The following is a 26,400-nucleotide window of genomic DNA, read 5'->3' as shown; positions in this document are numbered from 1 at the left end:
ATGCTGCACAAAAAAAGTATTGGCGGCAGCATCGACCCCCAAGCAAAAACGGAAGCAGCCAGAAATCGGCACAGGAGACAGCAGAATTAGCCTCCCGTGGCCGATGGGATTCTTCTTTCTTGGCCTGCTGCAGCTACCATTTGTGCTCGGGGGGTGGGCAGGAAATGAGAGAGAGACAGCCAGCCAGCCTGTCTGTGAGAGCATGTATGTGTGATTGAGAGTGTGCATGTGTAACTGTGACTGACAGCCTGTGTGTAAGTGACAGCATTTGATTGAGATCATCTATGTAAAGTGTGTGAGAGAGAGTGTATGTGTGTGATTGAGAGAAACTGGTCAGAGAGGTGATGTGTGTATATAGGAGAGACAATGAAAGTGACTGGTCAGGCAGTTGACTGGAGTGTGTGCGTGTGTGTGTGTGAGAAAGTGATTATGGGAATGAGAAGCCTGTGCATGTGGAGAGAGCTAGCATAGGAGTGAGAAACATGGGTGTGTGAAGCCTGTATATATAAGATAGAACATGGGAGTGGGAAGCCTGTGTGTGTGTGTGAGCATGAGAGAGAGAGAGACTGTTTGGGAAGGTGACTGGTGTGTGTGTGTGTGTGTGTGTAAGAGAAAGATTGGTCAGGAGATGATTGGTGTGTGAGAGACAGAAACTGGTATGTGTGTGTGTGAGAGAGAATGTGATTATGGGAATGAGAAACCTGTGCTAGCATAGGAGTAAGAAACCTGGGTATGTGTGAGACACAGCGTGGGAGTGAGAAGCCTGTATATGTAAGATAGAACATGGAAGTGGGAAGCCTGTGTGTGTGTGCATGAGAGAGAGAGAGACTGATCGAGAAGGTGACTGGTGTGTATGTAAGAGAAAGACTGGTCAGGAGATGATTGGTGTGTGAAAGACAGAAACTGGTCATGGGGGTGAAACTGGTATGTGTGTGTGTGAGAGACAGAGAGACTAGTCATGGGCACTAAGGAAGAGGACCATGAGTACAGAGCTTCAGCCACTACTGCTTCTGCTGTGTGCTATGGCCTGCATGGAAGAGGACAGGAGTAGGAGAGCTGCTGGAGGGGGTTAGTAAAGGTGGTTTTTTAAATTTATTTTTCTTGATTGACTGCCATTTTATTTACTGAATATTATGTGATGTGTCTGCTGTCTTGCAATATTTTATTGGTGTTTGGAGAATTTTAAATAATTTTTATGAGTTTTTAAATTGTTGGGTTTTATTCTGTTCATTAGTATAGTTATACAATTATTTCTGTGTTGGGATCCACAGCTGCTTGGCTAGTTCTGTTTTCCTAATAGGAGGTGTATTGGTGTTTAGAGCCTGATTTAATATTTGTAGTGTTGCCTTTTCATAGGTAGAGTTGTTACTGTTTGAGTGCATTCCATAATACAAGTGTAACTGTGTGCGGATTAGTTTATGTGCATTACTGCAGATCCTGGGAGTATGTTAGGTTGGCTCTGTGTATGTGACCGAGGTGAGGTATTTTACTGTATCAGTCTTATGCATGTCCTCTTGACATGCATAAGTGATAAACTGCTGTCTTTTCATAAGTAGGGCTATTGAGCCTGGTAGTAGGAGTTTGTGTTGCTGTTACTGAGATGACACTAGAACCAGAATATCTTTTTGTTAGGGTGAGTTGTATGGGGAATGTCATAATTCTGCTTTACATCCATAATTGTGGGTCGAGGGGGTTCCTGTGGATGCAAACTGTACTTTTACATTTAGCCCTATGATGGTCACGTGTTCAGTGTGTCACGCATATGAGAACCATCTGTCAGGTGTGTCCCGACAGAAAAAGGTTGAGAACCACTGCATTAGCATGTGGTTTATAGTGCTTTTTTTGTGGGGTCGGGGGGGTTGTACTTGGGACAGTAGTTCTGGTTGATGTCATTCCTTATGGAGGAGTTTGGCTACCTAAAGGGAAAGTGGCTAGTAAAGGGTTGGAGTTGAGGGAGAAATATGCAAGATTTAATGTGGTGGGCTGTATTGATTAGGGTCAGCGGGAATACAGAGATTAATACTATTTTCATTTGGTCATTAGGGGTCTCAATTTGGACTACTAGGTATTTGCTCGGGTTAGAGATTTTATTATGGGTACTTTAAAGGTTGTTTCCATTAACACTAAGGGGCTTAATTACCTATTCCTGCAGGAAATGGCCCTGTTACGAGCTTCCGTGGTATTTTATCAAAAGACCCATCTCCTCAGGCGTAACCAAGGAGTGCTCCAGTCTCAGCAGTTCCCACAGCAATATCTAGCCTCTGCCTCGGGGAGATATAAATATTATGGGGTGGGGATATTGTTTTCCAAAAATTTGGTGGTGGATGTCAAAGGCCACCTTGAGAGATAAAGAGGGAAGATTTATAAGTGATTACGTTGCTTATATATGACACTTTGTTTACCTTGCTGAACATTTATGTGCCAAATTTGGGGCAAGGTCCATTTTTTGACAAACATTTCTAAGCTAATGGAGGGGTGGGCGCCAAGGGCCACTTAGTTATTGGTGGCGACTTTAACCTCACACGTTATCCCTATCTGGATAATTCCAGGAGGGTGGCTATGGATTCGAGGGTGTCTTGGCAAGCCCTGAAACATTTACTGCTGGATAGGGGGGGTTAGTGGATATTTGGCATTTAAATAATCTGACTACTCGCAATTACATGTTTTTCTCGAAAGCCCATCAATCCTATTCCAGACTGGATTATTTCTTAACTGATAAATCTTTGGTTGGTGGGATAGTAGGGGCAGGGTTGGGCAACATCACATGGTCGGATCATGCCCCATATGGTTATCTTTATGCCTATCCACAGCTCGAGAGGGCAATAAGTTCTGGCAGCTGAATGACAGCTTGTTAGATGATGTGGCTTATGTTGCACAATTACAGAAAGTGATCTGGGAATATCTCGTGGAGAATGATATAGATGACTGTTCTTCTGTCACCTTATGAGAGTGTTTGAAGGTGGTAGTCAGAGGTAAATTGATATAGAGAGCCTCATTTGTTAAGAAGGGAAAAGACGGGGATCCAAGATGGTGCCTGAATAGAAGGACCTGTGAGAGGAGAGCTCCTGAGTTTGAAAGAATTGCCCCGAATATAATGCCACATACTAAGAGGAAGGGGAGAATCAGAGTGGAGACCCCGACTACACTGACTCCAACCTCTTCTCTACCTTTAATCGGGGGTTTCTTCTCACCGCATAGTGCTGGAACCCCAGGAGAAGTGTCCGATGTCGGGGTGGAGCAAATGCTGACGCCGCTGGACCTACACACCTCGCTAAGCCCTGGGGCTCCCGTGATGCCTCTGCCGCCTCATCTCGCACAGACCCCAGATTTGGGCATGACTGGCCGACCAGAGCAGTCTGAGGTATCTGACCCCATCGGGGGGAATCCAAGGGAAGAAGGAGCGAGACCTAAGGTCAGAGGAGATGGTGGTAGGAATGGTGGAGATACTCTGACCTCAATACCGGAGGACCAGTATGGCCAGGCAGCGGCTCCAATTCTGAGGCAAGAACGCCGTTTGCAAGGACAGTGAGTACAATTGCTAATTCGAGTGAATCTCAGACACCAACGATCACATTGGAGAATGTATGGTCTGTATTGATGGACTTAAAAGCATCCATTGTGAGTTTAAATACAACTTTGTTGGACACACAGAATCGTGACTTACAGATAGATCCAATGGTCGCAGCACATAATAAGAAACTACAAGGCCTCGAAAACTGGGTCGGTCAGGTGGAAAAAGTCCAGGTTGGATTGATTCAAGGTGAATAGTAGGAAAACTGAGACTATAGAAAATCAAGCAAGATATAACAATTTAAGAATACTTAACTTCTCCAGTGTTAACCTTATATCTCTATATGAGCAGTATAAGAATTATATGATAGAAAATTTACAGCTATCCCCGGATGATATTCCCCCAATAGTGAAAATTTTCTGTGTGACGCTGGGTAAGAAAAAGAATATTGAGAATCAAAAAAGTGATTTACAACAAAATAATTTGAGTAACATCACGGCTTTTTTTGGAACAAAAAATAGCTGAACAAGTGGAACACCAAGGAACTTTATGTATAAGATTTGTCCAGGAGATCACGTGATGTGGTGAGCTGGGAGGACGCTCGCTCTCCAGCTCCAGGGCCCATCCCACCAACCGCGAGAAATCCGGCCTCGTTTTCTTCCTTACGGTGGACAAAACCTACACGCCGGGAAGCGCCTATGTCCATAGTCCGATATATGAATAAATTAAGCTCCCCGATGGCGACAAAAGGCGGACGCAGAGAGAAAGAAAAGTCGGTAGCGGCCTCTCACAAAATGGCGACCGCTGGGACCGGGGAGTCCCCTTCGACTTCCCCGGGGATCACCATTGTGGACATCAAAGTGGCGATAAGTGAAGCCCTCGATGATAAACTAAACCACATTACCAACCAACTCGGAGAAATGAAGGAAACGCTGGGTGAACTTCTACCTCGACTCGAACACATCGAGAACAGGGTTTCCAGCGTGGAGGATGACGCTTTGCAGACAGAGCGGAAAATGGCCGCCGCAGAGAAGCAAATCAACTCGCTAAACGCCAAATTAGAAGAACTGGAAAACCGATCGCGCCGGGACAACCTCCGTTTCTTAGGTTTCCCGGAGAGCGTGGATGACAGATCTCTCTGCACGCTGCTAGAAGAGTGGCTCCCTGAATCTTTACTCCTACCGCATCTACAGGGCAAGTTAGTCGTCGAGCGGGCTCACAGGCTTGGAGCCAGGAAAGAAGGCCAAACTCTCCCCCGCTTGGTAATAGCCAAAATATTAAACTCGGCCCATAAAAGCGAGGTATGGAGGGCTTCCCGAGGGAAAAGGGAGCTGTGTTATAAGAATCACCCGATTCGAATCTTTCAGGATTTTTCCGCGGCCGTGTCGGAAGCGAGAAGAGGCTTTTCAAACGTCTGCACCGGCCTTCACAACAAGGGAGTGAAGTTTTCTCTCCTTTTTTCCGGCTCGCCTCCGCGTGTGGCATGCGGACCAGGTTACTGTGTATGAGACCCCAGAGGACGCGAAAAAATTTTTGGATCGGATGCCGACAGACCCTGGACTGTGAGTACCTCCGGATAGACCCAGTCTGGTCACATTGGAAGCCCATTATTATATCCATCTTCTGGGGAGGCCGGCATAGCGGGGGCTGCCGGCTTCACGTGTGGAGGGGGGACAGGTACTGAGGCTCAATGCCAAAAAATGACATTTAGCCCTCATGAAGGGGCGGGGGTGCCTTTTAATATTATCTCGGGACTTTTCCCACAAAGGACGCACTGCCTGGGAAGGAAAAACGAACGATCTGAGGCCATGGCGCATGGCGGAGTAGCGGGCTAAATTTAGCCCAGGCCGGTGTTTTTTTTTTATGGTGAGTGCCATGGCTCCTTTCCTCATCTTCTCTTTACCCCGCCAGGCAGTTTTGTTTTTTGGGGCTGATGTCCGGGCCTACCCAGGCCCTAGTGCGGCCGGCTGGCGCGCTCGTGATGCGCTCCCCCTGACGAACATGTATTTGGATTACAAACTGAAATTGGCAAGTTTCGTAGCCACACCTGTTTTTTTTTTCTTTTTCGCTTTTAAGTAGACAAAAAGGGATTTTCAAATGACTCAGGTATACCAGCCCGGGGAGGGCCGGATGAACAGTTGTATAGTTAACACTCCAGGCTGGTGGGATGTGGACCCTGGTCACATGAAACCGGATCTCTAGGCCTCTTGTTTTTGGCAGGAGGCAAAAATGACTGGTTCAGTTTTCTTGGGGGAATATGGGAGGAGGGAGGGGGGGAATGGGGAACGTGGGGGGTATCAAAGCAAACCCTGGTTTTTCTGTAAAGGTAGCCCTGGGAGTGATAGAGCGGTAGACTCACACTTATCTTCTGCTGGATATTATATGTGGTGGTTGCGTGCTAAGATCTGTACATTTGTGTTCCCTTGGGAGGTCAATGTTCTGTCTTGGGGGGGGGGGGGGTCAGGCTGGGGACCCACCCTCGACAAATTAGCAGAATCCACCGCGGTTCTCCAGCCATGACCTCATGTGATCGATGGTCAGGTTAATTTCTTGGAATATAAATGGGCTGGGAACCCCTGTAAAGCGGAAAAAGGTTCTGACACATTTGAAACGTCTTCATGCGGATATCGCCTGTATACAGGAGACACACCTTTCTGCATCTGAAAGCTTAAAGCTTCAAAGAGATTGGGTGGGCACTTGTGTGTCGGCGCCGGTGCAACACCGTAAGGGTGGAGTTGCTATCCTAATCAACAAAAATGTTAATATGCAGATAACTCAAACGGTACCTGACTTAGAGGGCAGATATTTAATTGTAGTGGGCACTTTGAACAATAGACCGGTTACTATCTGTACTATTTACGGACCGAATGCTTATAACCAGGACTTTTTTCAGCACATATGTAACCTACTGTTAACCCACACTCAGGGCACATTGTATGTCACAGGAGACTTCAACTGTGTTCATGATGTAACCGTCTGTTTTAATCAGTAAGGAGGTCCAGACAACTGATCCGCAAAGATAGACTTTTATTGCCAGCAAGATGCAGCTAAGACAACGGCTTAGTACAACTGCATACCACGCCCCCTCAGGAGCAAACTTTTATGCACTTTACAATTCTTATCTTTTGCACATGCGTTCTGGTTTTGCTGAACAATCATTTTACAACCTGCTGAACAAGCAATAGCTAGCGTGGTCTCTAGTAGGTGTAGCTTATGATCAGATTATTGTTTCGTCATTTAATTGACGGGTTAGACATTTGCGACGGCGTTCGTATTAATACAATACAAAATATGAATCCAAAATGGAGTCACGTTCACTAAACGTTAGTGCGTAAGTACGTCATTACGTGTTAGGGTTCGTTTGCGTTGCAAATGTTAGTAAATCAAGATGGCTGTGCGTTTCACTACAGCATGATTAGACATAGTTCTTCCGATCTTTTCGTACAGCGATAGTCCATAAAATTGAACTCCTTCATTCCCCCCTTGGGGGGAATGAAGGAGTTCAATTTTATGGACTTCGGTAAGAAGTTCAATTTTATGGACTTCGGTAAGAAGGCGTAAGTATCACACGCTCCCTATCAATGATGCCTCCTTGGACAGAAGTGTGCCCTTGTCACAGTCCCCGGGGAAACAGTTGAAGGGCGTGGCTTTCCTGTGCCAACACCTCCAGCTTTTAGATGTCTGGAGAACCCTACACCCCACGGAAAGGGACTACACCCACATTTCACGCTCTCACCACACACTCTCCCGTATTGATTATATCCTTATGTCCAAATCAGACTTTTTTGATGTAGCACAGGCGAGTATTGAGGCCCTAGCAATATCTGATCACTCTCCGATCTCGATATCGACTCACTCACAACTCCCACATTCCACTAGGATATGGCGATTTCCATCTTTTCTTAAGGATGATGCCCGATTTGGGAAGTTTTTGAAGGACAGGTGGAAAGACTATGCTGCAAATAACCGGCAACACACCCAGACTCCCCATCTGTATTGGGAAACCGCAAAAGTGGTACTCAGAGGAGATATCATATCATATGTCTCCACTCGGAAAAAACAGATCAACAAATCTATTCTGGAGTTGGAACCCAAACTCGCCCAAGCCAAACAGACACTCATACATCACAACACCCCTGATCATTGGAAGTCTTTCTACAGTATCTTAGGGCGATTAAACACCTTATTAGATAACAGAGCGCAGGCTTATTTATGGAGGGGCCAACAACACCTTTTCCAATATGGTAATAAACCCAGCCGGCTGATGGCCAATCTTACTAAAGCTCAGCGATCTCGGTCGTTTATTACAAATCTGCGCAAGCCCAATGGCGAGCGGACGGCCAAGGAAACGGAGATTTGTGAAATTTTTAGGCAGTTTTTCAGCACCCTGTACGCGCCAGAGACTGGAGACGAGGGGGATGTGGGGGAGGACTTCTTTCGGGATGTGGCGATACCCACCCTTACGGCTTCCCAACGGGCGTTCCTGAATGGCCCGCTCCAAACCTACGAAATTGCGCAGACTATTTCTGCAGCCCAGGCTGGAAAATCCCCAGGGCCGGACGGGTATTCATACGACTTTTATAAAATAATGTCCTCTTACATCTGCGACCCCCTGACAAGTTATTTTAGGGAGGGCCTTAGGTCCGGTAGTTTTCCCACTCATTTTAACACGGCGCACATTATAGTGCTTCCCAAACCGGGCAAGGACCACACGTGCCCCTCCTCTTTTAGACCCATCTCATTATTAAATTGCGATCTAAAGATCCTCGCAAAAGTTCTGGCTGAGAGGTTAAAACTCGTGCTCTCTACCTTGGTTTCCCACACCCAAACGGGCTTTGTCAGGGGCCGGAAGCCCAATGGGACTATTGTAAAACTTCTTACAGCTATGACGATCTGCCAACACCAAGACATACCGGCCCTCATCGTGGGCTTCGATGCAGAAAAAGCTTTTGACCGGGTGGGGTGGACGTACCTTTTTTCGGTCTTGCAAAGATTTGGGATCAGAGGTGATTTTTTACAGTATCTATCTTTATTATACACAAACCCCATCTCAACTGTTTTTGTAAATAATAGCTTGTCTGCGGGGGTGCCCATTCGCCGAGGGGTTCGACAGGGATGCCCCCTTTCTCCGCTACTGTACATTCTGCCCTTGGACCCACTACTACGAAAAATCGAAGGCTGTCCACAGATAAAGGGTTTTGGGGGCCCGAGGTATATTTTTAAAATAGCAGCCTTCGCTGATGATATGATGGTATTTTTGACGCAGCCCCGACGCTCCCTCCCGGTAGTACTGGATGTGTTACGTCACTATGGCCGTTTTGCGGGCCTCAAGATAAACTACGCTAAATCTGAGGCTCTTGACGTCACTGGGACTTTACGTCCCACTTGGGGTGGGGATTTTCCCCTGCGATGGGCTGACGAATCCCTAACATATTTAGGCTTAAAAATCCCCTGTCGGGTGGTGGATTTCTACCAGGCAAATGTACGGGCCCTTCTGATGACCACCTTGCACACTCTGAAGAGGTGGACTCCCCTTCCCTTGTCCCTTCGAGGGCGTATACATCTTTTTAAGATGATCCTCGTACCAAAATGGCTGTACCTTCTACAAATGGCTCCTCTTTGGCTGTCAAAACAGGACCACAGAAAACTCCAGCAAGCTTTGTGCTCCTTTTTATGGCGGGGCAAACGGGCCAGGATTCCTTTACAAACACTCATGAACCCCATAGCTAAAGGAGGTCTGGGCTGCCCAAATTTGCTATACTATAACTTAGCTTGTTGTTTGAGACACATTCGAGACTGGCTCATGGCGACGTCTACGGTTTCCCCTTATGATTATTTACTGGAATGGTATGGCGTACTCTCCTTAAACCCCTTGGTACAATTGCCTTTCTCGATGGTGCCCCACCACCTAAAAAGGCAAATACTGGTGCACACTTGTAGAATGGCATGGCAATTCTTTTGCACTATCGGACCTATACCCAGCCCTGTTACTCCACTCCTGGCGATCATGGGGCATGCTCTTTTTCCCCCTGGACAGCTAGGTGGGCCTTTTCAACGCTGGCATGGGGGGGTCTCACTCACATCCTGGATGTATGGGATCGGACAACTGGGACGGTGTTACCGTTTTCAATTCTCCAACAGCGATACTCTATACCAGCTGAGGATCTTTACGCATACCTCCAGCTAACTCATTTCATTCATAAAGAAAAACGATCCTTTGAGGTTACGCCGGCAGGTCACACGTTTTTAGAGGTAATCACGACGGGGAGGAGGAGACAGCTTTCGGTTTCTACCCTTTATAGGACCCTGATGGGGCATTCATCTATCCAACCGCTACAACAATTATACAACCGATGGCAGGGGTGGCCCCTTTTTTCCCTAACGTTTCTGGAGTTTGTAACGTGTTTTGAAGAGATACGAGATATTTCTGACAATATATTGTTACAAGAAATACAGTACAGATTTCTTTGGATGAGCCATATCACACCCTATAGGGCTTACCAGATGAAGCTCACGTCCACTCCCAGGTGCCTGACATGCGGGGTAGATGTTGGTACTTACTACCATTGTTTTTGGGACTGTGCAAGGATAGCAACATTCTGGAAACAAGCGCGGCAAAAATGCTCTGCGATTTTGAGACAATCATTACCCCCTGACCCAAATTTCTGGTTGTTTGGGATGGATGACTCCGTAGTTCCTCCCTTGCCTGCATCTGCACTTTTCTTTGTTTTGCGGGCAGGTGTGATAGGTAAACAGGTTATTCTAACGCACTGGGTTGGGGCGGATGGGCCATATTTTGACCATTGGTTCCAGAAAATGGTGCGTCTTTGCTCCCTGGAACACGCTATTACTAGCCCGGCCACTCCAAAGAAGTCTGTACACACCTCGCAGTTATGGGCTGCTTTTGTAGAGCATCTGTCTCCGAGGGTGAAGACTTACCCGGATCCATGGTGACTGGGACCCCGACCCGCTCATAAGGACCCCAGGGAACACACCAAACCACAGGACAAAACACCGCGGCTCCAGAAGACAAACGGCTTTACCACCAGCTACACCAAGGGTACCCTCACTCTTCCGACTGAACTGGCAGAGGATGAGAAACCGGGACTTTTCGGGGTGGGTGGGCAGGAGGTTGGGGGGGGGGGGGGGGGCTCTTTTGGATGGAGAATTTTTTGATAGTTCAAACAGGGTATCTCCTTTACTCCTCCTGAGAGGAATGTTGTTATCTGTTTATGGTTTCTTGTAGTCTTGTTGTGTTTTCAAAACTGATAATAAAAATATTTTCAAAAAAAAAAAGATTTGTCCATGCAACAGATAGAGACAAGATATTAAAAATGTCTCTTAGGAACAGAGACAAATTATATTTAGGGCAGAAAACTTGGACCTTCCCTGATATAACAAGAGCTACACAAGTACGCAGGAGAAATTTTCTTCAGATGAGCCAAGAGGCTAAAAACCTTGGTGCTCAGATTACAACTTATTATCCTTGCAAACGTGTAGTGAAATTTAAAGTGAAAGGTTTGTGTTTTTTGAGCTGCTTGAGTTGCGCAAATTTCTTGATGCAAGATTACCTACAGTTATCACTGTATCCTGATCATGGGAATGTAAATGAGTGTTAACTACCATCTAGTTGCATTACATGTTTTCTTGTATTTGCTCAAATGTTTTGCATCTTGGATCTCCCAATTACTTTATAAACGGGGGTATTACTTTGGATTAAGATTGGCTGTAAATTGGATAATATTATTCTTGAACATATTTCTTTGTGTAATATTATATATGGATCAGCCATTAGTTTTTGCCTATGTTAACTGTATAATTTCACCCATTCAGTGACAAGCTGTAATTGCTGTCTATTTTGTTTAAAATGCATTAATAAAAAAAAAAAAAAAGAAGGGAAAAGACCTTGACAGTCTGGCCCTTTTGCACAAGATTGCCAAGTGGGAACTCTCGCAAAAGAGGGCCCTGATCCGATTGTATGGGGGAAATTAGAGCAGACGAGGCAAGATTTAAGAGCCCTGGATCTCACTCTGTGTGCTCACCATTTAGACTTGTCTAAGCAAACCTTCTTCAAGTTTGGGAAAGATCCGGGAGGCTCTTAGCCCGGCCACTGAAGGAAAGGGCTATGCAGAATCATATCACAAAAATTAAGGATATTGATGGGAAGTATCTATATGACTCTCAGGGTATAGAGAGGCATTTCACTAGCTTTTACGCAGTTCTGTACTCTAATGAGGGAGATACGATGGATGAAGAGATATTCCGATATCTTAGGGATATTGTCCTGCTGGATCTTCCCTTGGACTGCAGAGACTTACTTAATGGCTATATTAGGGCAGAAGAGGTGGTGCAGATTATCAACGAAATGAAGCCGGGCAAATCACCTGGGCTTGACGGCTTTACAGCAAAATTCTATAAAACCTTCCAGCCTTTTTTAGTTACTCCATTAGTAGCCATGTTTAATTCTCTTCTTGAGGCAGGAACTTTTTCATCCCATGCTAATGCAGCGGGCATCCGAGTCTTGGCCAAGGCAGGCCGTGACGCCATGCTGTGTGGCTCCTATTGCCCAACATCACTTATAAAGATAGACCTTACGATCTTGGCGAAAGTATTGGCCAATAGATTAAGTTTGGTAGCTCCACTTTTGATACATGAAGATCAGTCGGGCTTTGTCCCAGGTAGGTTTGCTTCAGACAGTGTGCGGAGGGTGCTTAATTTGATGCAGTGGGTGAAGGACCGGGGTACGCCAATAGTGCTGCTAGCGATGGATGCCGAAAAGGCGTTCGACCGTGTCAATTGGTGTTATGGTTATTGGTGTTTGGGTGGATCCTTGGACACTGTGGCAGTTGACCACGCCCACAGGGGGCAGTCCCAAGAGGGACCACAGTGTCAGGCTAAACTCCAGACAAACACAGATTTGAATCTTTTATTAAACAGTATATGGAACCACCAGAGGTGGCAGTAGTGAGTAGTGGTTGTAGAGCCCGGCTGGGCGCGTCTCTCACAGAACGCTGGAACAGCGGATCCTCTGTAAGCAGTGCTGTAGTGGAAAGAGACAGAGTTATGAGCACACAATAGAATTAGCATCAGAGTCCCAAGTAGAATAGGAGAGCTCCGAGACAGGGAGAGCAGGCCCTCGAGGAGCGAGTACCTGATCCCTTAGAGCAGAGACACTCAGTAGCATTGTACTCACTAGCAGTAGCAGAGATTCCACTAGACGAGAGGTCTGGCACCAGAGCAGAGGGCAGGCCCTCGAGGAGCGAGTACCTGATTCTGGCGAAGCAGTACTATAGAGAGAGATGTTTTCTGTACTCACTGATGGTGACTGTAGTTAGTTCTTCCAAGTAGAAGGTAGAGGTTTGCAGGCAGTGACACAGGGAACATGGGCCCTCGAGGAGCAAGTACCGGTTTCCTGATAGCACCTGAAAGAAGCAGAGAGGCCCCCAAGGAGCGGGTACCCCGTTAGTGACCCCGAAGGGTAGTAAGAGTTCCAGGTAGAGCTGGAGTGGCAGAGTAGCTTAGGAACGGAGAGTGAATCCTATCCGTACGAATTCCGTTGCTAACTCAACGAGCTAGCAAATGTAGAAGGCAGATATACCCTGGAGTCGTGATGTCAGAACAGGGGGACGCCCCTGAGGTTCACGCCAACATGGAAATAAAGATGAGGGTGGCATGCGCGCGCGCACCCTAGAGGTACCTTGAAGGAGAATGGCGGGCGGCAACAGCAAAGCCAGTCCGGGGACACCGGAGAGGTTGGCTAGCAGACGCCGCGGCGGCCATCAGTCCAGGGTGAGCGGGAGGAGCTGCAAGTAGAGAGAGGTAGGCGGGGCGAAGCCGTCGAAGACCGATGGATGCAACAATTGGTCATATTTGTTAAGGTTTTAGAGAAATTTCAGTTGGGTGTCCAATTTTATATCATGGGAACAGAAATTATATTTTCATCCTCAGGCCTGTATTAAGATTAATGGGGATTATACTGATGCCTTTGAGGTTAGAAGGGGAACTAGACAAGGATGTCCGTTGTCCCCACTTTTATTTGCCTTGTCTTTAGAACCATTTGCTGATATGATTCGGGAAGAAGACAAGATCAAGGGTATCTCGTTGGGGGGGCTCTAGTTATAAGATGACACTCTTTGATGATGATGTTTTGTTTACATTAGCAGAACCCGTAGAATCTCTCTGTCTTTTATTGGGGGAAATGCAGAGTTTTGGCTTGGTATCTGGGTTCAAGGTGGATAAGGATAAATCTGAGATCTTGAATATTTCAGCTGCTGCTGAGTGTATTCAATGTCTGAGAGAATCATTTCCCTTTAGAATTGCCAAAGAATGAGTGAAATATTTGGGGGTGAAAATTGGCCCCAAGGGGGATAGTCATTAGCGAGATCTATATAAGTAGGATAGACTGGATCTTTCCTAATTGGGCAGGATTTCTTCAGTGAAAATGAATGTTCTTCCTAGATTTAGCTAATTTTTTTTTTCAGATGCTGCCCGTTACAATCCTGGATAAGTTTTTATAGCTGTGGCAGATAAAGTTATGCAGTTTTATTTGGAAACTCAGATCTCCAAAAGTGGCAAGGGGAATCCTTTATCTAGATAAACTGAGGGGGAGTTTAAGGGTACCTAATCTGGGATGGTATTATGCGGCTTCTCAGCTACGTACCGTTTTAGACTGGCACAGACTCAAGAGGATTCCACCCTGGATAGACATAGAGGACAGCTAGGTAGGGAAGATATCCCTTGTTATGTGAGTATGGTTGGGAAGAGCGCCATGGGTGCAGGATTTGTCTCCCTCTTCGAGAACTACTTTTGATGGCTGGAAGAAGTGGAGAATAGATTTAGTGGGTGATAGGAACTATTACTATCGTTCTTCTTTTTTTGGTTTGAAAGGAGTTTCCTCCGGGCCTAGACTCTGCTCTTTGTTCTAGATGGGCAGCGGTTGGATTAACCCGCTCAGAACAAGGGAGGTCAAGGGGTACTTCCTATTCAAGTGATTCAGGACACCTACTCTATCTCGGCAGGATAGGATTGCTTTAATTCAGTTGTTGCATTTTGTTAATCAGAAGGGGATACTTTCAGACCTGGGAAAGGGCAAGACCCTCTTTGAGGGATTTTGTGACCAAGCTGATACTCTTCATAGGCCTATTTCTAAACTTTATGGTATTCTGAATGCAGACTTAAAGAATAAACCTATTAGGGCCTGGGAACGAGATCTGGGGGATCAGTGCTTTATAGCTGTAAAAAAAAGTTCAGTTTCCACTATGGAAACAAGATACTATATAGGTGGTATTTAACACTAGCTAAACTTCATATTTCCTGCCTTCTCTGAAAATCGCTGGAGAGGATGCAGAGCCTTGGGAACATTTTTTTCCATTTATGGTGGGGATGTCCATGTGTTCAAGAGTGGTGGGCGGAAACGGTTTCTTTTTTCCGGTCTTTAACGGGGGCGGACGGTGGTTTTGGATCCCAAATTGTTCCTCTTGGGAATTTTCAATCAATCCCTTTCTGATTTGGAATATAAGCTCTTAATGCCAATTTTGCTTGCAGTGAAGGGGGACACAGCATGTAAATGGCGTCTTCTGAGGTCCCCAACATGTCTTCCATCATGGCAAGACTCCAGAGAGTGTTTCATATGGAGCACTTGACAGCGATATGGAACAGATCGTTACCACGTTTGCATGGTGGGTGGCAAGCCTATGTTGATTGGTTATCAGTTAGTGGGAATGCTGCTGTTTAAACATTCTTCTGTGACCTGAGGCTCCTAAATGAGATGTTGTATTTGCTGAAATCTTCTTTCTGGTTTTTCTCTGTATTGTTGCATATGACAGCATATGGCGGACTAGGGATTCCTCCTGGAGTGGGATTCCTTAGGGGATTTACATTCTGTCTACAGTTCAGGTAAAGAGGCTACTCTGATTCTTTATGTAACATGTGACTGATGCACTTTGTTTCACTGTTTTCTCTGAGAGTTTATTTGCCTGATATATATACTGATGTTTATCAATAAAACTTTAAAGGGGGGGAAAAAAAAGCTAAGGGAGGCAGAGGAAGGTTGTTAGATGTTAGATGAACAAATGCCCAAATATAGAAACATAATATAAGAGGGCAGATAAAGATCAAAATGGCCTATCCAGTCTGCGCAGTTGAGATTTGTTCGCTTTGGGTAGATGAACCTATAAATTCCCATATGCAAGCCAACGTCAACTCTCCCATCCTCTCCCCAGCATCTAAACATGCTTCCCATTTCTGTCCCAAGCACGCCCAGCATCTCTTCTTCACCTTTGCTAATAGGCCATGTCAGGCCATGCCACCGTCAGCCATGCTTCTTACAAGACCAATAGTTAAGCAAAACACCCAAGGCCCCTTTCTCTGTCTTCTTACCAAGTGTTGTAATAATCCCCATGGCCAACGCTAGCAAGGCTGTTAAAAAAAAATAAAAAATAAAAAATTCCAGCTTCCACATGCTTATTGAAATCAGGGTTTTAAACCTTGGTCCATCCAAGCAGGCCACCCTAGCTTTCTTACAGGCAAGTTGTTGTTTCACTGCTGTTTAGGGTTGGAACCACTTCTTCATGCAGGTTGCCTCAGTACTTTCTTGGAGGCGGGATGATTTCATTCCACTGGGTTTTTTTTTTTTTTAGGATTGTAACCATCGCTCCATGCAGGTTCCCCCGGTGCTTCGTTAGTAAGCTTTTTAATTCTTACTCCTTAGAGCACTGAATTGCAAGCCAACTCTTGGGACTTCAAATTTCAATCACCAGCCTTTGCCACGGATTCAGAGTATGAACCTAGGCAAATTACTTTATCTCCATATGCCTCAAGTCTAATCTGGTCTCTGCTGCTCTTTGTGGGTGACCTCAGCCAAGTTCCCTTATGCTCCTGTGTCTCAATTTGGATTTCTGATTCTGCCGCTATCTTGGACGAGGCACATTATCTCCCCATGCCTCAGGTCTACTCCTCGACTCTGCTATTATTTGTTTGCCTGGGAACATATCATTTCTCTCCCCTGTGCCTCGGTCTAAGTGACTGGAGGATGAGAATGTGATAAGTAATAAATAGTCTAACGCCATCTGCTCTGCCAATTTTTCCTACTGCAATGCCATGGATGCTGCAGACTAATGAGTCTCTGTTTGCTGTCATATTCTTGGCCGCTTACCCTATGAGCAAAAGGGATCATGGTACCTTCACACTGGATCCAATGACTGTACCTGATGTAGCTCCTGCAGCCTAGCTGCACCCTTCTGTACTTCAAGGCCCAAGCCCGTCCAGAGCCCCCCGGGTACTGACGGATATCCTCTTCATTCAAGGCTTCGGAGCCATGGATGGCAAACTGCATGTTCTTCTCCTCGCACCAGGAGTCCAGGAAGATGCACAGGTCCTCCCAACTCTGGAACCTGTTCTGCGCCACCTGTTCCTCCATCAGGGCTGTGTGGTCCTGCTGATACATCACAGGGATAAAAGCAATTACATTATGAACACCACATGACAGCATATCCGAGAGGGTGTTTTGTGGGTACAGCCACACCTATAAACAATATGAACCCTAACCACATAGCAACAGAAAAAGACTGGACGAGCCAGTCTGCCGCACACTAAGGATACATCCCAGCTGTCAGTCACAGAATGTGACTTGCTGCAAGCTTAGGCCTTAACCAGGACGGTCTTCATCCTTTGTACCCTATGCCATCTTTCCTATATCTAAACTCAAAACTCCATAATGATCTAAATAGTCTGCTAGCTCTCTTGTATAGCCTGCCAGAATGAAAATGCCTGTGTTTCCATTAGGGCTTCTAGTTTTCGCAGAACTTGCAGCCTGACATACAGACTCAGCTGCTAGACTGATTCTATAGTAGCTTTATCCAACTAGCTACCATGACTGGTGAGCCTCCTGGAAACCTACAGTAGCCTTCCAGACAGGCCCAGCTATATAAGTACCTGTGTTTCCACTTGGACTTCTAATTATTTCTGAACTTGCAACCTGCCAGACCGACCCAGCTGCTAGTCAATTCTGCCATCTCAACCTGCCAGACAAACCTGGCCACACATTTGCTGTGTTTCTGCTAAAACCTCTGCCATTTCATAAGCCACCACTGCGCCCAGTCCCAACACATCATAAAGTTAGGCAAGCATAGTACGAAACAAAACATATGCTGCTAGGGCTTGCTTCCTTTGTGCTTATCCCACATCCTCTTCTTGTGCATTATTAATACCTTTCAGACATCGGAACGTCTGTATTATATCTCAGTGTTTCATTCCATCGCTACATTACGCTTTTTAAAGACTTCTAGTTCTCATCTCTAAAGGCTTCCGATGCAGACCTTGCATTTGGGATGGCCTTTCTCTGGCGTACTTCCACGCTGTCCGTAACCCTTTGGAAGTATGGAATCTAGAACTGGACATGATGCACCAGGTGAGCTCTCACTAGCCACCTGTACAAGGGCAAAATCACCGCTATTCTACTAGGTATTCCTCTCCTTAGGCACCCGAGCATCCCTCCTAGCCCTGGCCATCTTGCCGCACCGTTTCCTCCTCCTGAACTCATCAGATATAATCACCCCGCGGTCTCACCCCTTATCATGCACCACTATTTTGAATTTCTGTGCTCAAAATGCAGAACTTTGATTTGTTTTGTATTTTAACCTAGCTGCCAAGCGGGCAACCGTTCCCTAGGCTGTCTCCTATCATTTCCCATTCTTTCTACTCCCTTGGAGATGTCGGTTATGTTGACGCATTCTCTGCAAAAAGACAAAATTTTCCTCAATCCTTTTGTCATATTGTTCACAAAGACATTGTTTTGAAAACTGGCAGGAACACATGTGCCTTATTATGTATAGCTAGCAATTGTTCCTTAAGATAGGCATTCCAAATTCTCATCTGTAACATTTCTAAACCTGGCAGAGCAACCTTATTTTCCAAGCTAATGCTATTTCACACCTAGCTGCGAAAGCAGCTATGAGGTTGATTCCTCTTTTATTTTCTGAGAAATAGTCACAATTGGAGCATTTAATAGAAAACTCTTGGGGTCCCAATCAAACCGAACCTAGTACGATGCCCTCTCTTTGATTAAAAAATAAATGAGCACACAGGCAGATAATGTAGATAAAAGGATAAAGAAGGGAATATGTTGTGTGAAAATTCAAAACTCGCAAGTAAATTTGCCAAATTGTATGCAAAGGATGCGTGGATAAAGAATCAGAAATTGATGGGCATTTAAGTAATGTTGTCCTGCCAGTTCTGACAGGAGGGGGGGGCGGGGAGGGGGGCATGTCATCTTTTGTGGTCTCCAGCCCTCTGGGTTTTCTGATTATCTGCGACAGTGCTGTGGCTTTTTAACTCCTTCAGCCAGGGCATCAATGGTTTGTCAATGCCCACATTACTGAACTCACCCCCTTTGGTCCATGACAATACACCGTTAGTAATTAGCATGCCTGCATGGACAGCGATATCGTACGGGTATAAACCTTTCCAATGACGCAAGCACCCTGCCATCTATTATCCCACAATTATCTCATCCATCAAAATGGGCCATGTGCTTTTACCCTGGAACCTCACGTGTTCTTACATACCCTGTCTACTCACCTCCATGTACTTTTTCATTTTATCACTATATACAAAAATAAAAAATTATAACATGAACAGAATTATATCTGTTTCAGGCCTTAACATAGACAGTAAATCTAAGTTGTTCTTCCTGGACAGTAAAATAATGAACCACACAAGTGGGTGATGTCGTCGGATGGTATTTACCCTTTCGGATAATAGAAGTACTAGGGGGCACTCCATGAAGTTAGCATGTGGCACATTTAAGACTAATCGGAGAAAGTTCTTTTTTACTCAACGCACAATTAAACTCTGGAATTTGTTGCCAGAGGATGTGGTTAGTGCAGTTAGTGTAGCTGGGTTTAAAAAAGGATTGGATAAGTTGACTTAGAAAATAGCCACTGCTATTACTGGCAACAGTAACATGGGATAGACTTAGTTTTTGGGTACTTGCCAGGTTCTTATGGCCTGGATTGGCCACTGTTGGAAACAGGATGCTGGGCTTGATGGACCCTTGGTCTGACCCAGTATGGCATGTTCTTATGTACCAATGTATAACATTTTCTCAAAGCTCTGGAAAAGCCTAAAAAGCACAGGATTTCCTGCCAATCTCCCAGGTTACTAAGAAGCCAACTGCTCAAGGGAAGATATGTGGCTGATTATCCCATTATCCATGGAGAAAACCTGTTACAGATAAGCAACTCACAAGTAGGGTAATATTAGCTACACGAGTGGGAATCACTAGCTAAGGGCTTTCTTCCAATAACCAGCGGTAAACATGTTTTGTGCATAATCCTATTTTTGTAATGTCTATTTGCAAGGAAGACAACCCAAAATAATAAAAATGGGCCTGGGGGTGGAGTTGGATTATACGCCTCAAAGAGGCCCTGATTGACTGACCAAATTTACAGTTGCATCGGGAGTCACTGTCCAATGTCATAACCTAGTAAATTTCCTCAGTGGGGGCTTATCTTGGATGAAATAACACTAACAGATGTCAGTACAGGGTTTCAAATGCCCCACCACGTACCCCTTCCCCCACAAAAAAAAATGTGCTTCCCATCCCAGTAAGAGAAGCTACTGGGAGGAGCAGCTTAGCTGATGGGGCTCCCCAGGTTCCGCCAGTGGCGTTTCTATCAGCAGTGCAGCTCTAGTGTTTTTCTCCTTTACCAATATATCTGGTTTTTCCTGCACGGAGCTTTTTATCGATTAAGCACAGCTGCTTTGTTCTCTGCAAATCTGTCAGAGTCACGATGCCAGTGTTTTTCTGGTACGGCGATTTTATAGCATCCACACAGTTTCCAGTGGATGAGCCAGGCCTTTAAATATCAGCACCCACTGGGGGTGGATGTGATGTGTGGAGATATAACCCTGGCTTGCCCCCTTGTTGGCTCTCCCAAAATACTTGTGTCTAGGGATGCCCACTGCCAGTGCTGCCATGGCATGCCCCTCTAGAGTGAGATCCGCCTGGGTATAACAGGAAGAGATGCAGTCTGCTATCTAATTACACCAAGTTCATTTCACTTCAAATATTTTGTGGGTATCTGCAAGTATAGGCTATGTTAGAGGAGAGCATGACGAGAGTTTCCTTACACTGAAAGTCCTGTGATATTTATTTATTTATTTAAAAGTTTTATATACCGCACAATGGGTAGGAGACTATCCGTCTAGGCGGTGAACATGATTACTTACATTCACAATAAGTTAAAAACATTACAATAAGTTAAGACATTACAATTTACAAAAATTAAACTTGGTACTATAATAAATGGTAAATTACAGCAAATGATAAAGGGTTATTGAAGATTGAAGGCTTGAGAGAAGAGATAAGTTTTTAAATGTTTCTTAAATTCTTTGCGGTTTGAAGTTAGGCGGATATATTCTGGGAGAGAATTCCACAGTAGTGGACCAGCTATAGAGAAAGCACGCTTTCGAGTTAGACATAAAGCAGCAGATCTTACAGAAGGAATTTCCAGTAGACATTTATCATAGGAGCGTAGTTGTCTAGACGGTTTGTAAATTCTTAACAAGGTGCATAGCCAAACAGAGTCAGTACTGTACAGTAAATTATGAATAATAGACAGAATCTTATATGTTATACGTTGTGGAATTGGAAGCCAGTGTAAATGTTGTAGAACTGGAGTAATATGTTCTCTGCGGGAAACATTGAATAGTATACGGGCTGTCGCATTTTGAACTAGTTGCAACGGATGTATGGTAGTTAGAGAAAGACCAAGGTATAGTGAATTGCAATATCTAGGGAAGTTAGGATTAATGCTTGAGTAATTAGCCGAAAATCTTTTGGAAGAAGTAAGGGTTTAAGCTTTTTTAACATATACATTTTATAAAAGGATTTTTTTTACAATTTCCGATATGTTATGAGTCATATCGAGTCTAGAGTCAATGTATGTTCCTAGATTTCTTGCATGTGCTTTTATGTTTATGATTTGATTGTCGAAGATGAAGGTTGGAGGTGGCTGCAAGGGAGAATCTGGTATAGTAGAGAGATAAATTAACTCTGTTTTGCTTGTGTTTAATTTCAGTCTGTTATGAGAGAGCCATGTTTTAATAGTAGAGAGATATAGCTGTAGAAGAGAGAAAGTTTTAGACCATGTATCAGTAAAAGGCACAGTGAACTGAATGTCATCAGCATAGACTTTAAAGTTTAGATCTAAACCAGCTAAGAGTCGGCATAGTGGAACTAAGTATAGATTGAAAAGAAGAGCAGAGAGAGAAGAGCCTTGAGGTACTCCAGTTGAAGTAGAGTACCAATCTGATTGACAATTATTTAGTGTGATTTTTTGTTGACTGTTTGATAAGAATGAAATAAACCACTGGAGAGCTGTCCCCGAAATACCTATTTGAGTTAAGTTGGAAATCAAAATTTTATGATTTAACGTATCAAACGCTGCAGTGATATCAAGTAGAACTAGAATATAATTTGTGTTAGAATCAAAACCTCGGATAGTGGTATCAAAAGAAGATAATAGAAGTGATTCTGTACTGTGGCCCTTTCTAAAGCCATGTTGGTTGCAATGTAAGATGTTATTTTCCTCAATATAATCTGTTAATTGGTGCAGAACAACAGATTCTATAAACTTTGCAATTGATGGTAATAAGGCTATTGGGCGATAATTCGATAAATCAGATGGATCCTGATTTTTCTTTTTGGGGATAGGTAAAATAGCAGTTTGTTTTAGGGCATCTGGAAAGATGCCTTGTTGTAGTGAGGCATTTATCAGTTTGGTGATGGCAGGAGCAAGGATATCCTTGGAATCTTTAAGTAAAAAACCTGAGCATGGATTAAAAGGGCTATTAGAAGGTTTGGACTTTGTTATAACATTGATGGTTGTTTGGTCGCTAATTAAATTGAACTCAGAAAAACTGCATGTTAACTAAGGTAGATTATTGTTTGGGATTGGTAAAAGATCAAAATCTATAGAAATATTGTCGATTTTGTTCTTAAAAAATGAAGCAATTTTATTGCAAAACTCGATTGATACATCAGGGAGTGAGATTGTGGGTAGGGTTGTTAAGTCTTTTACGATAGAAAATAAGATTTTGGGATTTCCATTTGCCGTTTTAATTTTGGAGGAATAGAAATTTTTTTTTAGTGTTTATTTTCTCTTTCTTGTATTTTTGTAAGTGTGAATAGTATTCTTGTTTACGAGCTAAGAGAGGGTTTTTGCGCCATCTTCGCTCCAGATGTACCCCCATAGTTTGCAGAGCTCTGTGGCATTTTCTTCTTTCAGAGTTTCTGTTTGAATATTGTTTATTACTAGTTTTTTGTTTCAGGGTCAGTGGTTGCCAGAAGGCTAGTACCAGAGGAGCAGGGAAGATTGCATTTAGTGATTCATTTCTTTTTTTTTAGGAGTAAGAGCTGTAAGACTATTCATTTTTTCCAGCTCTGGGTTGTAAGTTATTACCAGGGGAACTCACTTTGTGGTTTTCCTTTCTTTGTATTGCAGTAAGTTTGCCCTTGGTGCTTTAAGTGAAAATGCAATTTTCCTGGAGATGATTTTGATTTCGTAGCCTTTTTGTTTGAAGGATTGAGTCGTCATCGTCTTTTGAGTCATAGCATATCCATAAGGACAGAAGAAATGCCACAAACTGGGTCAGACAAGGGTCCATCAAGTCCAGTATCCTGTTTCAAACAGAGGCCAATCCAAGTCACAAGTACCTGGCAAGTACCCAAACATTAGACAGATCACAAGCTACTACTGCTTATTAATTACCATAATAGCAGTTTATGGATTTATTCCTAGGAACTTATCCGATTCTTTTTAAAACTCAGTAACACTAACTGCTGAAACCACATCCTCTGGCAATGAATTCCAGAGTTTAACTATATTTTAAATGAGCTACTTGCTAACTTCATGGCGTGCCCCCTGGTCCTTCTATTATCTGAGAGAGTAAGTAACCGATTTACATTAACTTGTTCAAGTCCTAATGATTTTGTAGACTTCATCATATCCCCCCTCAGTCATCTCTTCTCCAAACTGAACAGCAGTAACCTCTTCAGCCTTTCCTCATAGGGGAGCTGTTCCATGCCCCTTATCATTTTGGTCGCCCTTCCCTGCACTTTCTGCAGTGCAGCTATATTCTTTTTGAGATGCGGCGACCAGAATAGCACACAGTATTCAAGGTGCGGTCTCACCATGGAGCGATACAGAGGCATTATGACAACTTCCATTTTATTTTCCATTTCCTTCTTAATAATTCCTAACATTCTGTTTGCTTTTTTGATCGCAACAGCACACTGGGCTGACAATTTCAATGTATTATCCACGCTTAGATCTCTTTCCTGGGTGGTAACTCCTAAGACAGAACCTAACATTGTGCAACTACAGCAAGGGTTATTTTTCCTATATGCATCACCTTGCACTTGTCCACATTAAATTTAATCTGCCATTTGGATGCCCAATCTTCCAGTCTTGCAAGGTCCTCCTGCAATTCATCACAATCCATTTGAGATTTAACTACTCTACACAATTTTGTGTCATCAGTTAAATTTGATCACCTCACTAGTCATACCCCTTTCCAGATCATTTATAAATATATTAAAATGCACCTGTCCAAGTTTAGATCCCTGAGGCACTCCACTGTTTACGAAAACTGACCATTTAATCCTACTCTCTGTTTCCTGTCTTTTAACCAGATTGTAATTCACGAAAGGACATCGCCTTCTATCCCATGACTTTTTCGTTTTCTTAGAAGCCTCTCATGCGGGACTTTGTCGAACGCCTTCTGGAAATCCAAATACACTACATCTACTGGTTCACATTTATCCACATGTTTATTCACCCCTTCAAAAAAATGTAGATGTGCGAGACAAGACTTCCCTTGGGTATATCCATGTTGGCTGTGTCCCATCAAACCATATCTATCTAAATGTTGTGTGATTTTATTCTTTATAACAAGTTTCCATGATTTTTCCCAGCACTAAAGTGAGGCTTACCGGTCTATAGTTTCCTGGATCATCCCTGGATCCCTTTTTAAATATAGAGATTACATTGGCCATCGTCCAATCTTCAGGTACATTGGATGATTTTAATGATAGGTTACACATTTTTACCAATAGGTCTGAAATTTCATTTTTTAGTTCTTTCAGAACCCTGGGATGTATACCATCCGGTCCAGGCAATTTACTACTCTTCAGTTTGTCAATCAGGCCTAACACATCTTCCAGGTTCACCATGTTTTGGTTCAGTTGATCTGAATCATTACCCATGAAAACCTTCTCCGGATCGGGTATCTCTCCAATATCCTCTTCAGTAAATACTGAAGCAAAGAAATTGTTTAATCTTTCTGCAATGGCCTTATCTTTCCGCAATGGCCTTATCTTTTCTAAGTGCCCCTTTAACCCCTTGATCATCCAACGGTCCAACCGACTCCCTTGCAGGCTTTCTGCTTCGGATATATTTTAACATTTTTTATTGTGAGATTTTGCCTCTATGGCCAACTTCTTCTCAAATTTTCTCTTAGTGATACCTTGTGGCTTGGCTGTGTATAATGGACATTTCTGTCTGCAAAGAGTGGAAGGTGGATCTACAAAAAGGTAGCTGCATCTCTCAGTCAGTTTCCTGAATATAGATTTTTGTAGATGGCCATTGTTGATAGAAACTGTGGTATCTAAAAGTTAACTCTTCCATAAATATTATTGAGAATCCAATTGTAGAATGGTGAAATTTTTCGACAATCTCATCCCCCTTAGTTCAGATCATAGAAATGTCATCAATACACCAGTAATATTTGAAAGGTCTAAACTGGCAACCCTTCAAAAATGTCTCTTAGTTTTGCCATGTAAAGGCTGGCATACTGTGATGCCATTTCAATGCCCAAAGCAATGCCCATGATCTGTAGATAGATGTCATTATTAAATAAGTAGTAGTTGTGGGTCAGGATGATGTTCTGCCATCTGCATGCAGAATGTTGCTATATATAGTGTGGGGTGCAGTAGGTTGGAGCTTTGGCAGAGCTGGGTGTGTTGTTGGGCGGAGAAGGGGGGGGTCGAGTACTGTGATAGAAAGTGCTGCAGGGCAGGAGTGAGGTGAATTGACAGAACTGGAATAGTAGGGGGTATTGCAGCATAGAAAAGAGGTGCATTGACAGCATATGTTGCTAAATTAGAGAGATTGTTACCTTGTGTTTGATGTGTTCAATTGATGTCGTTGGAAGTGAAGTAAGAGAGGGAAGACAAGTCTCCATGCTCAGCAAGCTTCCGTCAGAGCAGCTCTCCTGCATCTGAACATAAGTGAGAGAGCACATTGGTGAGGGACCGAACCAAATGACATTAAAGAAGTCAATTCAGAAGCTGTCACTGGGCCTCTGACAACAAGGCACAGGCCTGTGTTCAGACAGCTTTCCAAGGTCTAGAAACAGAGTGACACCATGATGCTCTTCAGAAATATATCACACCTCTTGTGTCCTCGCACATTACTTCTGCTGAAACAAGGAATGAGCAAAACCTACACTTGTATGTACATCTTGGAAGGAGTCCACCTATTAGCTACGTGCCAGGAGAGTAACAAAGAAGGGTAATAAATAACCAGGCTGAAGCCACTAGGGCCCTCCTACTGGCTCAGAGAAGGGCAGCTGCTCCTCCATTTCCCATGATGCAGCTGGGAAGTTAGAGTGGGACTCTCATGATGATAATTCCTTAACTGCTAATCAAGGGAGAAAGGCGAACCTACCTCTGATTTCAGGCCTGTGGACATGGGTGCATCCATGATGGTCATAGAGGCATTCTCAGCTTCCCTGACGGGCACGCTCACTGCCTGCAAATCAAAGGAGGCAAACAAAAACATGGGGTGGATACACACGCCAGCCAGAGAACCCATCAAACAAAATGT

The 26,400-nt window shown here is 44.1% G+C and overlaps 1 protein-coding gene across 6 annotated transcripts in view; it reads right to left on the bottom strand.

Moving 5' to 3' along the window:
• LOC115080763 overlaps positions 1 to 26,400 on the bottom strand; it is a 168,623-nt gene that overhangs the window by 45,575 nt on the left and 96,648 nt on the right. For 5 of the 6 annotated variants that reach the window (XM_029585152.1, XM_029585157.1, XM_029585156.1 and 2 more), the window contains 3 exons: positions 26,242 to 26,325; positions 25,691 to 25,792; positions 16,717 to 16,946 (listed from right to left, as the gene is read on the bottom strand). In XM_029585152.1, the coding sequence (XP_029441012.1) occupies positions 16,717 to 16,946; positions 25,691 to 25,792; positions 26,242 to 26,325 (416 nt within the window). The remainder of the gene's footprint in view (positions 1 to 16,716; positions 16,947 to 25,690; positions 25,793 to 26,241; positions 26,326 to 26,400) is intronic. The other variant, XM_029585155.1, reaches the window with a different exon arrangement.

Source organism: Rhinatrema bivittatum, chromosome 19 (genome assembly GCF_901001135.1).
Source record: "Rhinatrema bivittatum chromosome 19, aRhiBiv1.1, whole genome shotgun sequence".
NCBI lineage: Eukaryota > Metazoa > Chordata > Amphibia > Gymnophiona > Rhinatrematidae > Rhinatrema > Rhinatrema bivittatum.
The sequence above is the reverse complement of the archived record's forward strand: the minus strand, read 5'-3'. Positions and strand labels throughout refer to the sequence as shown.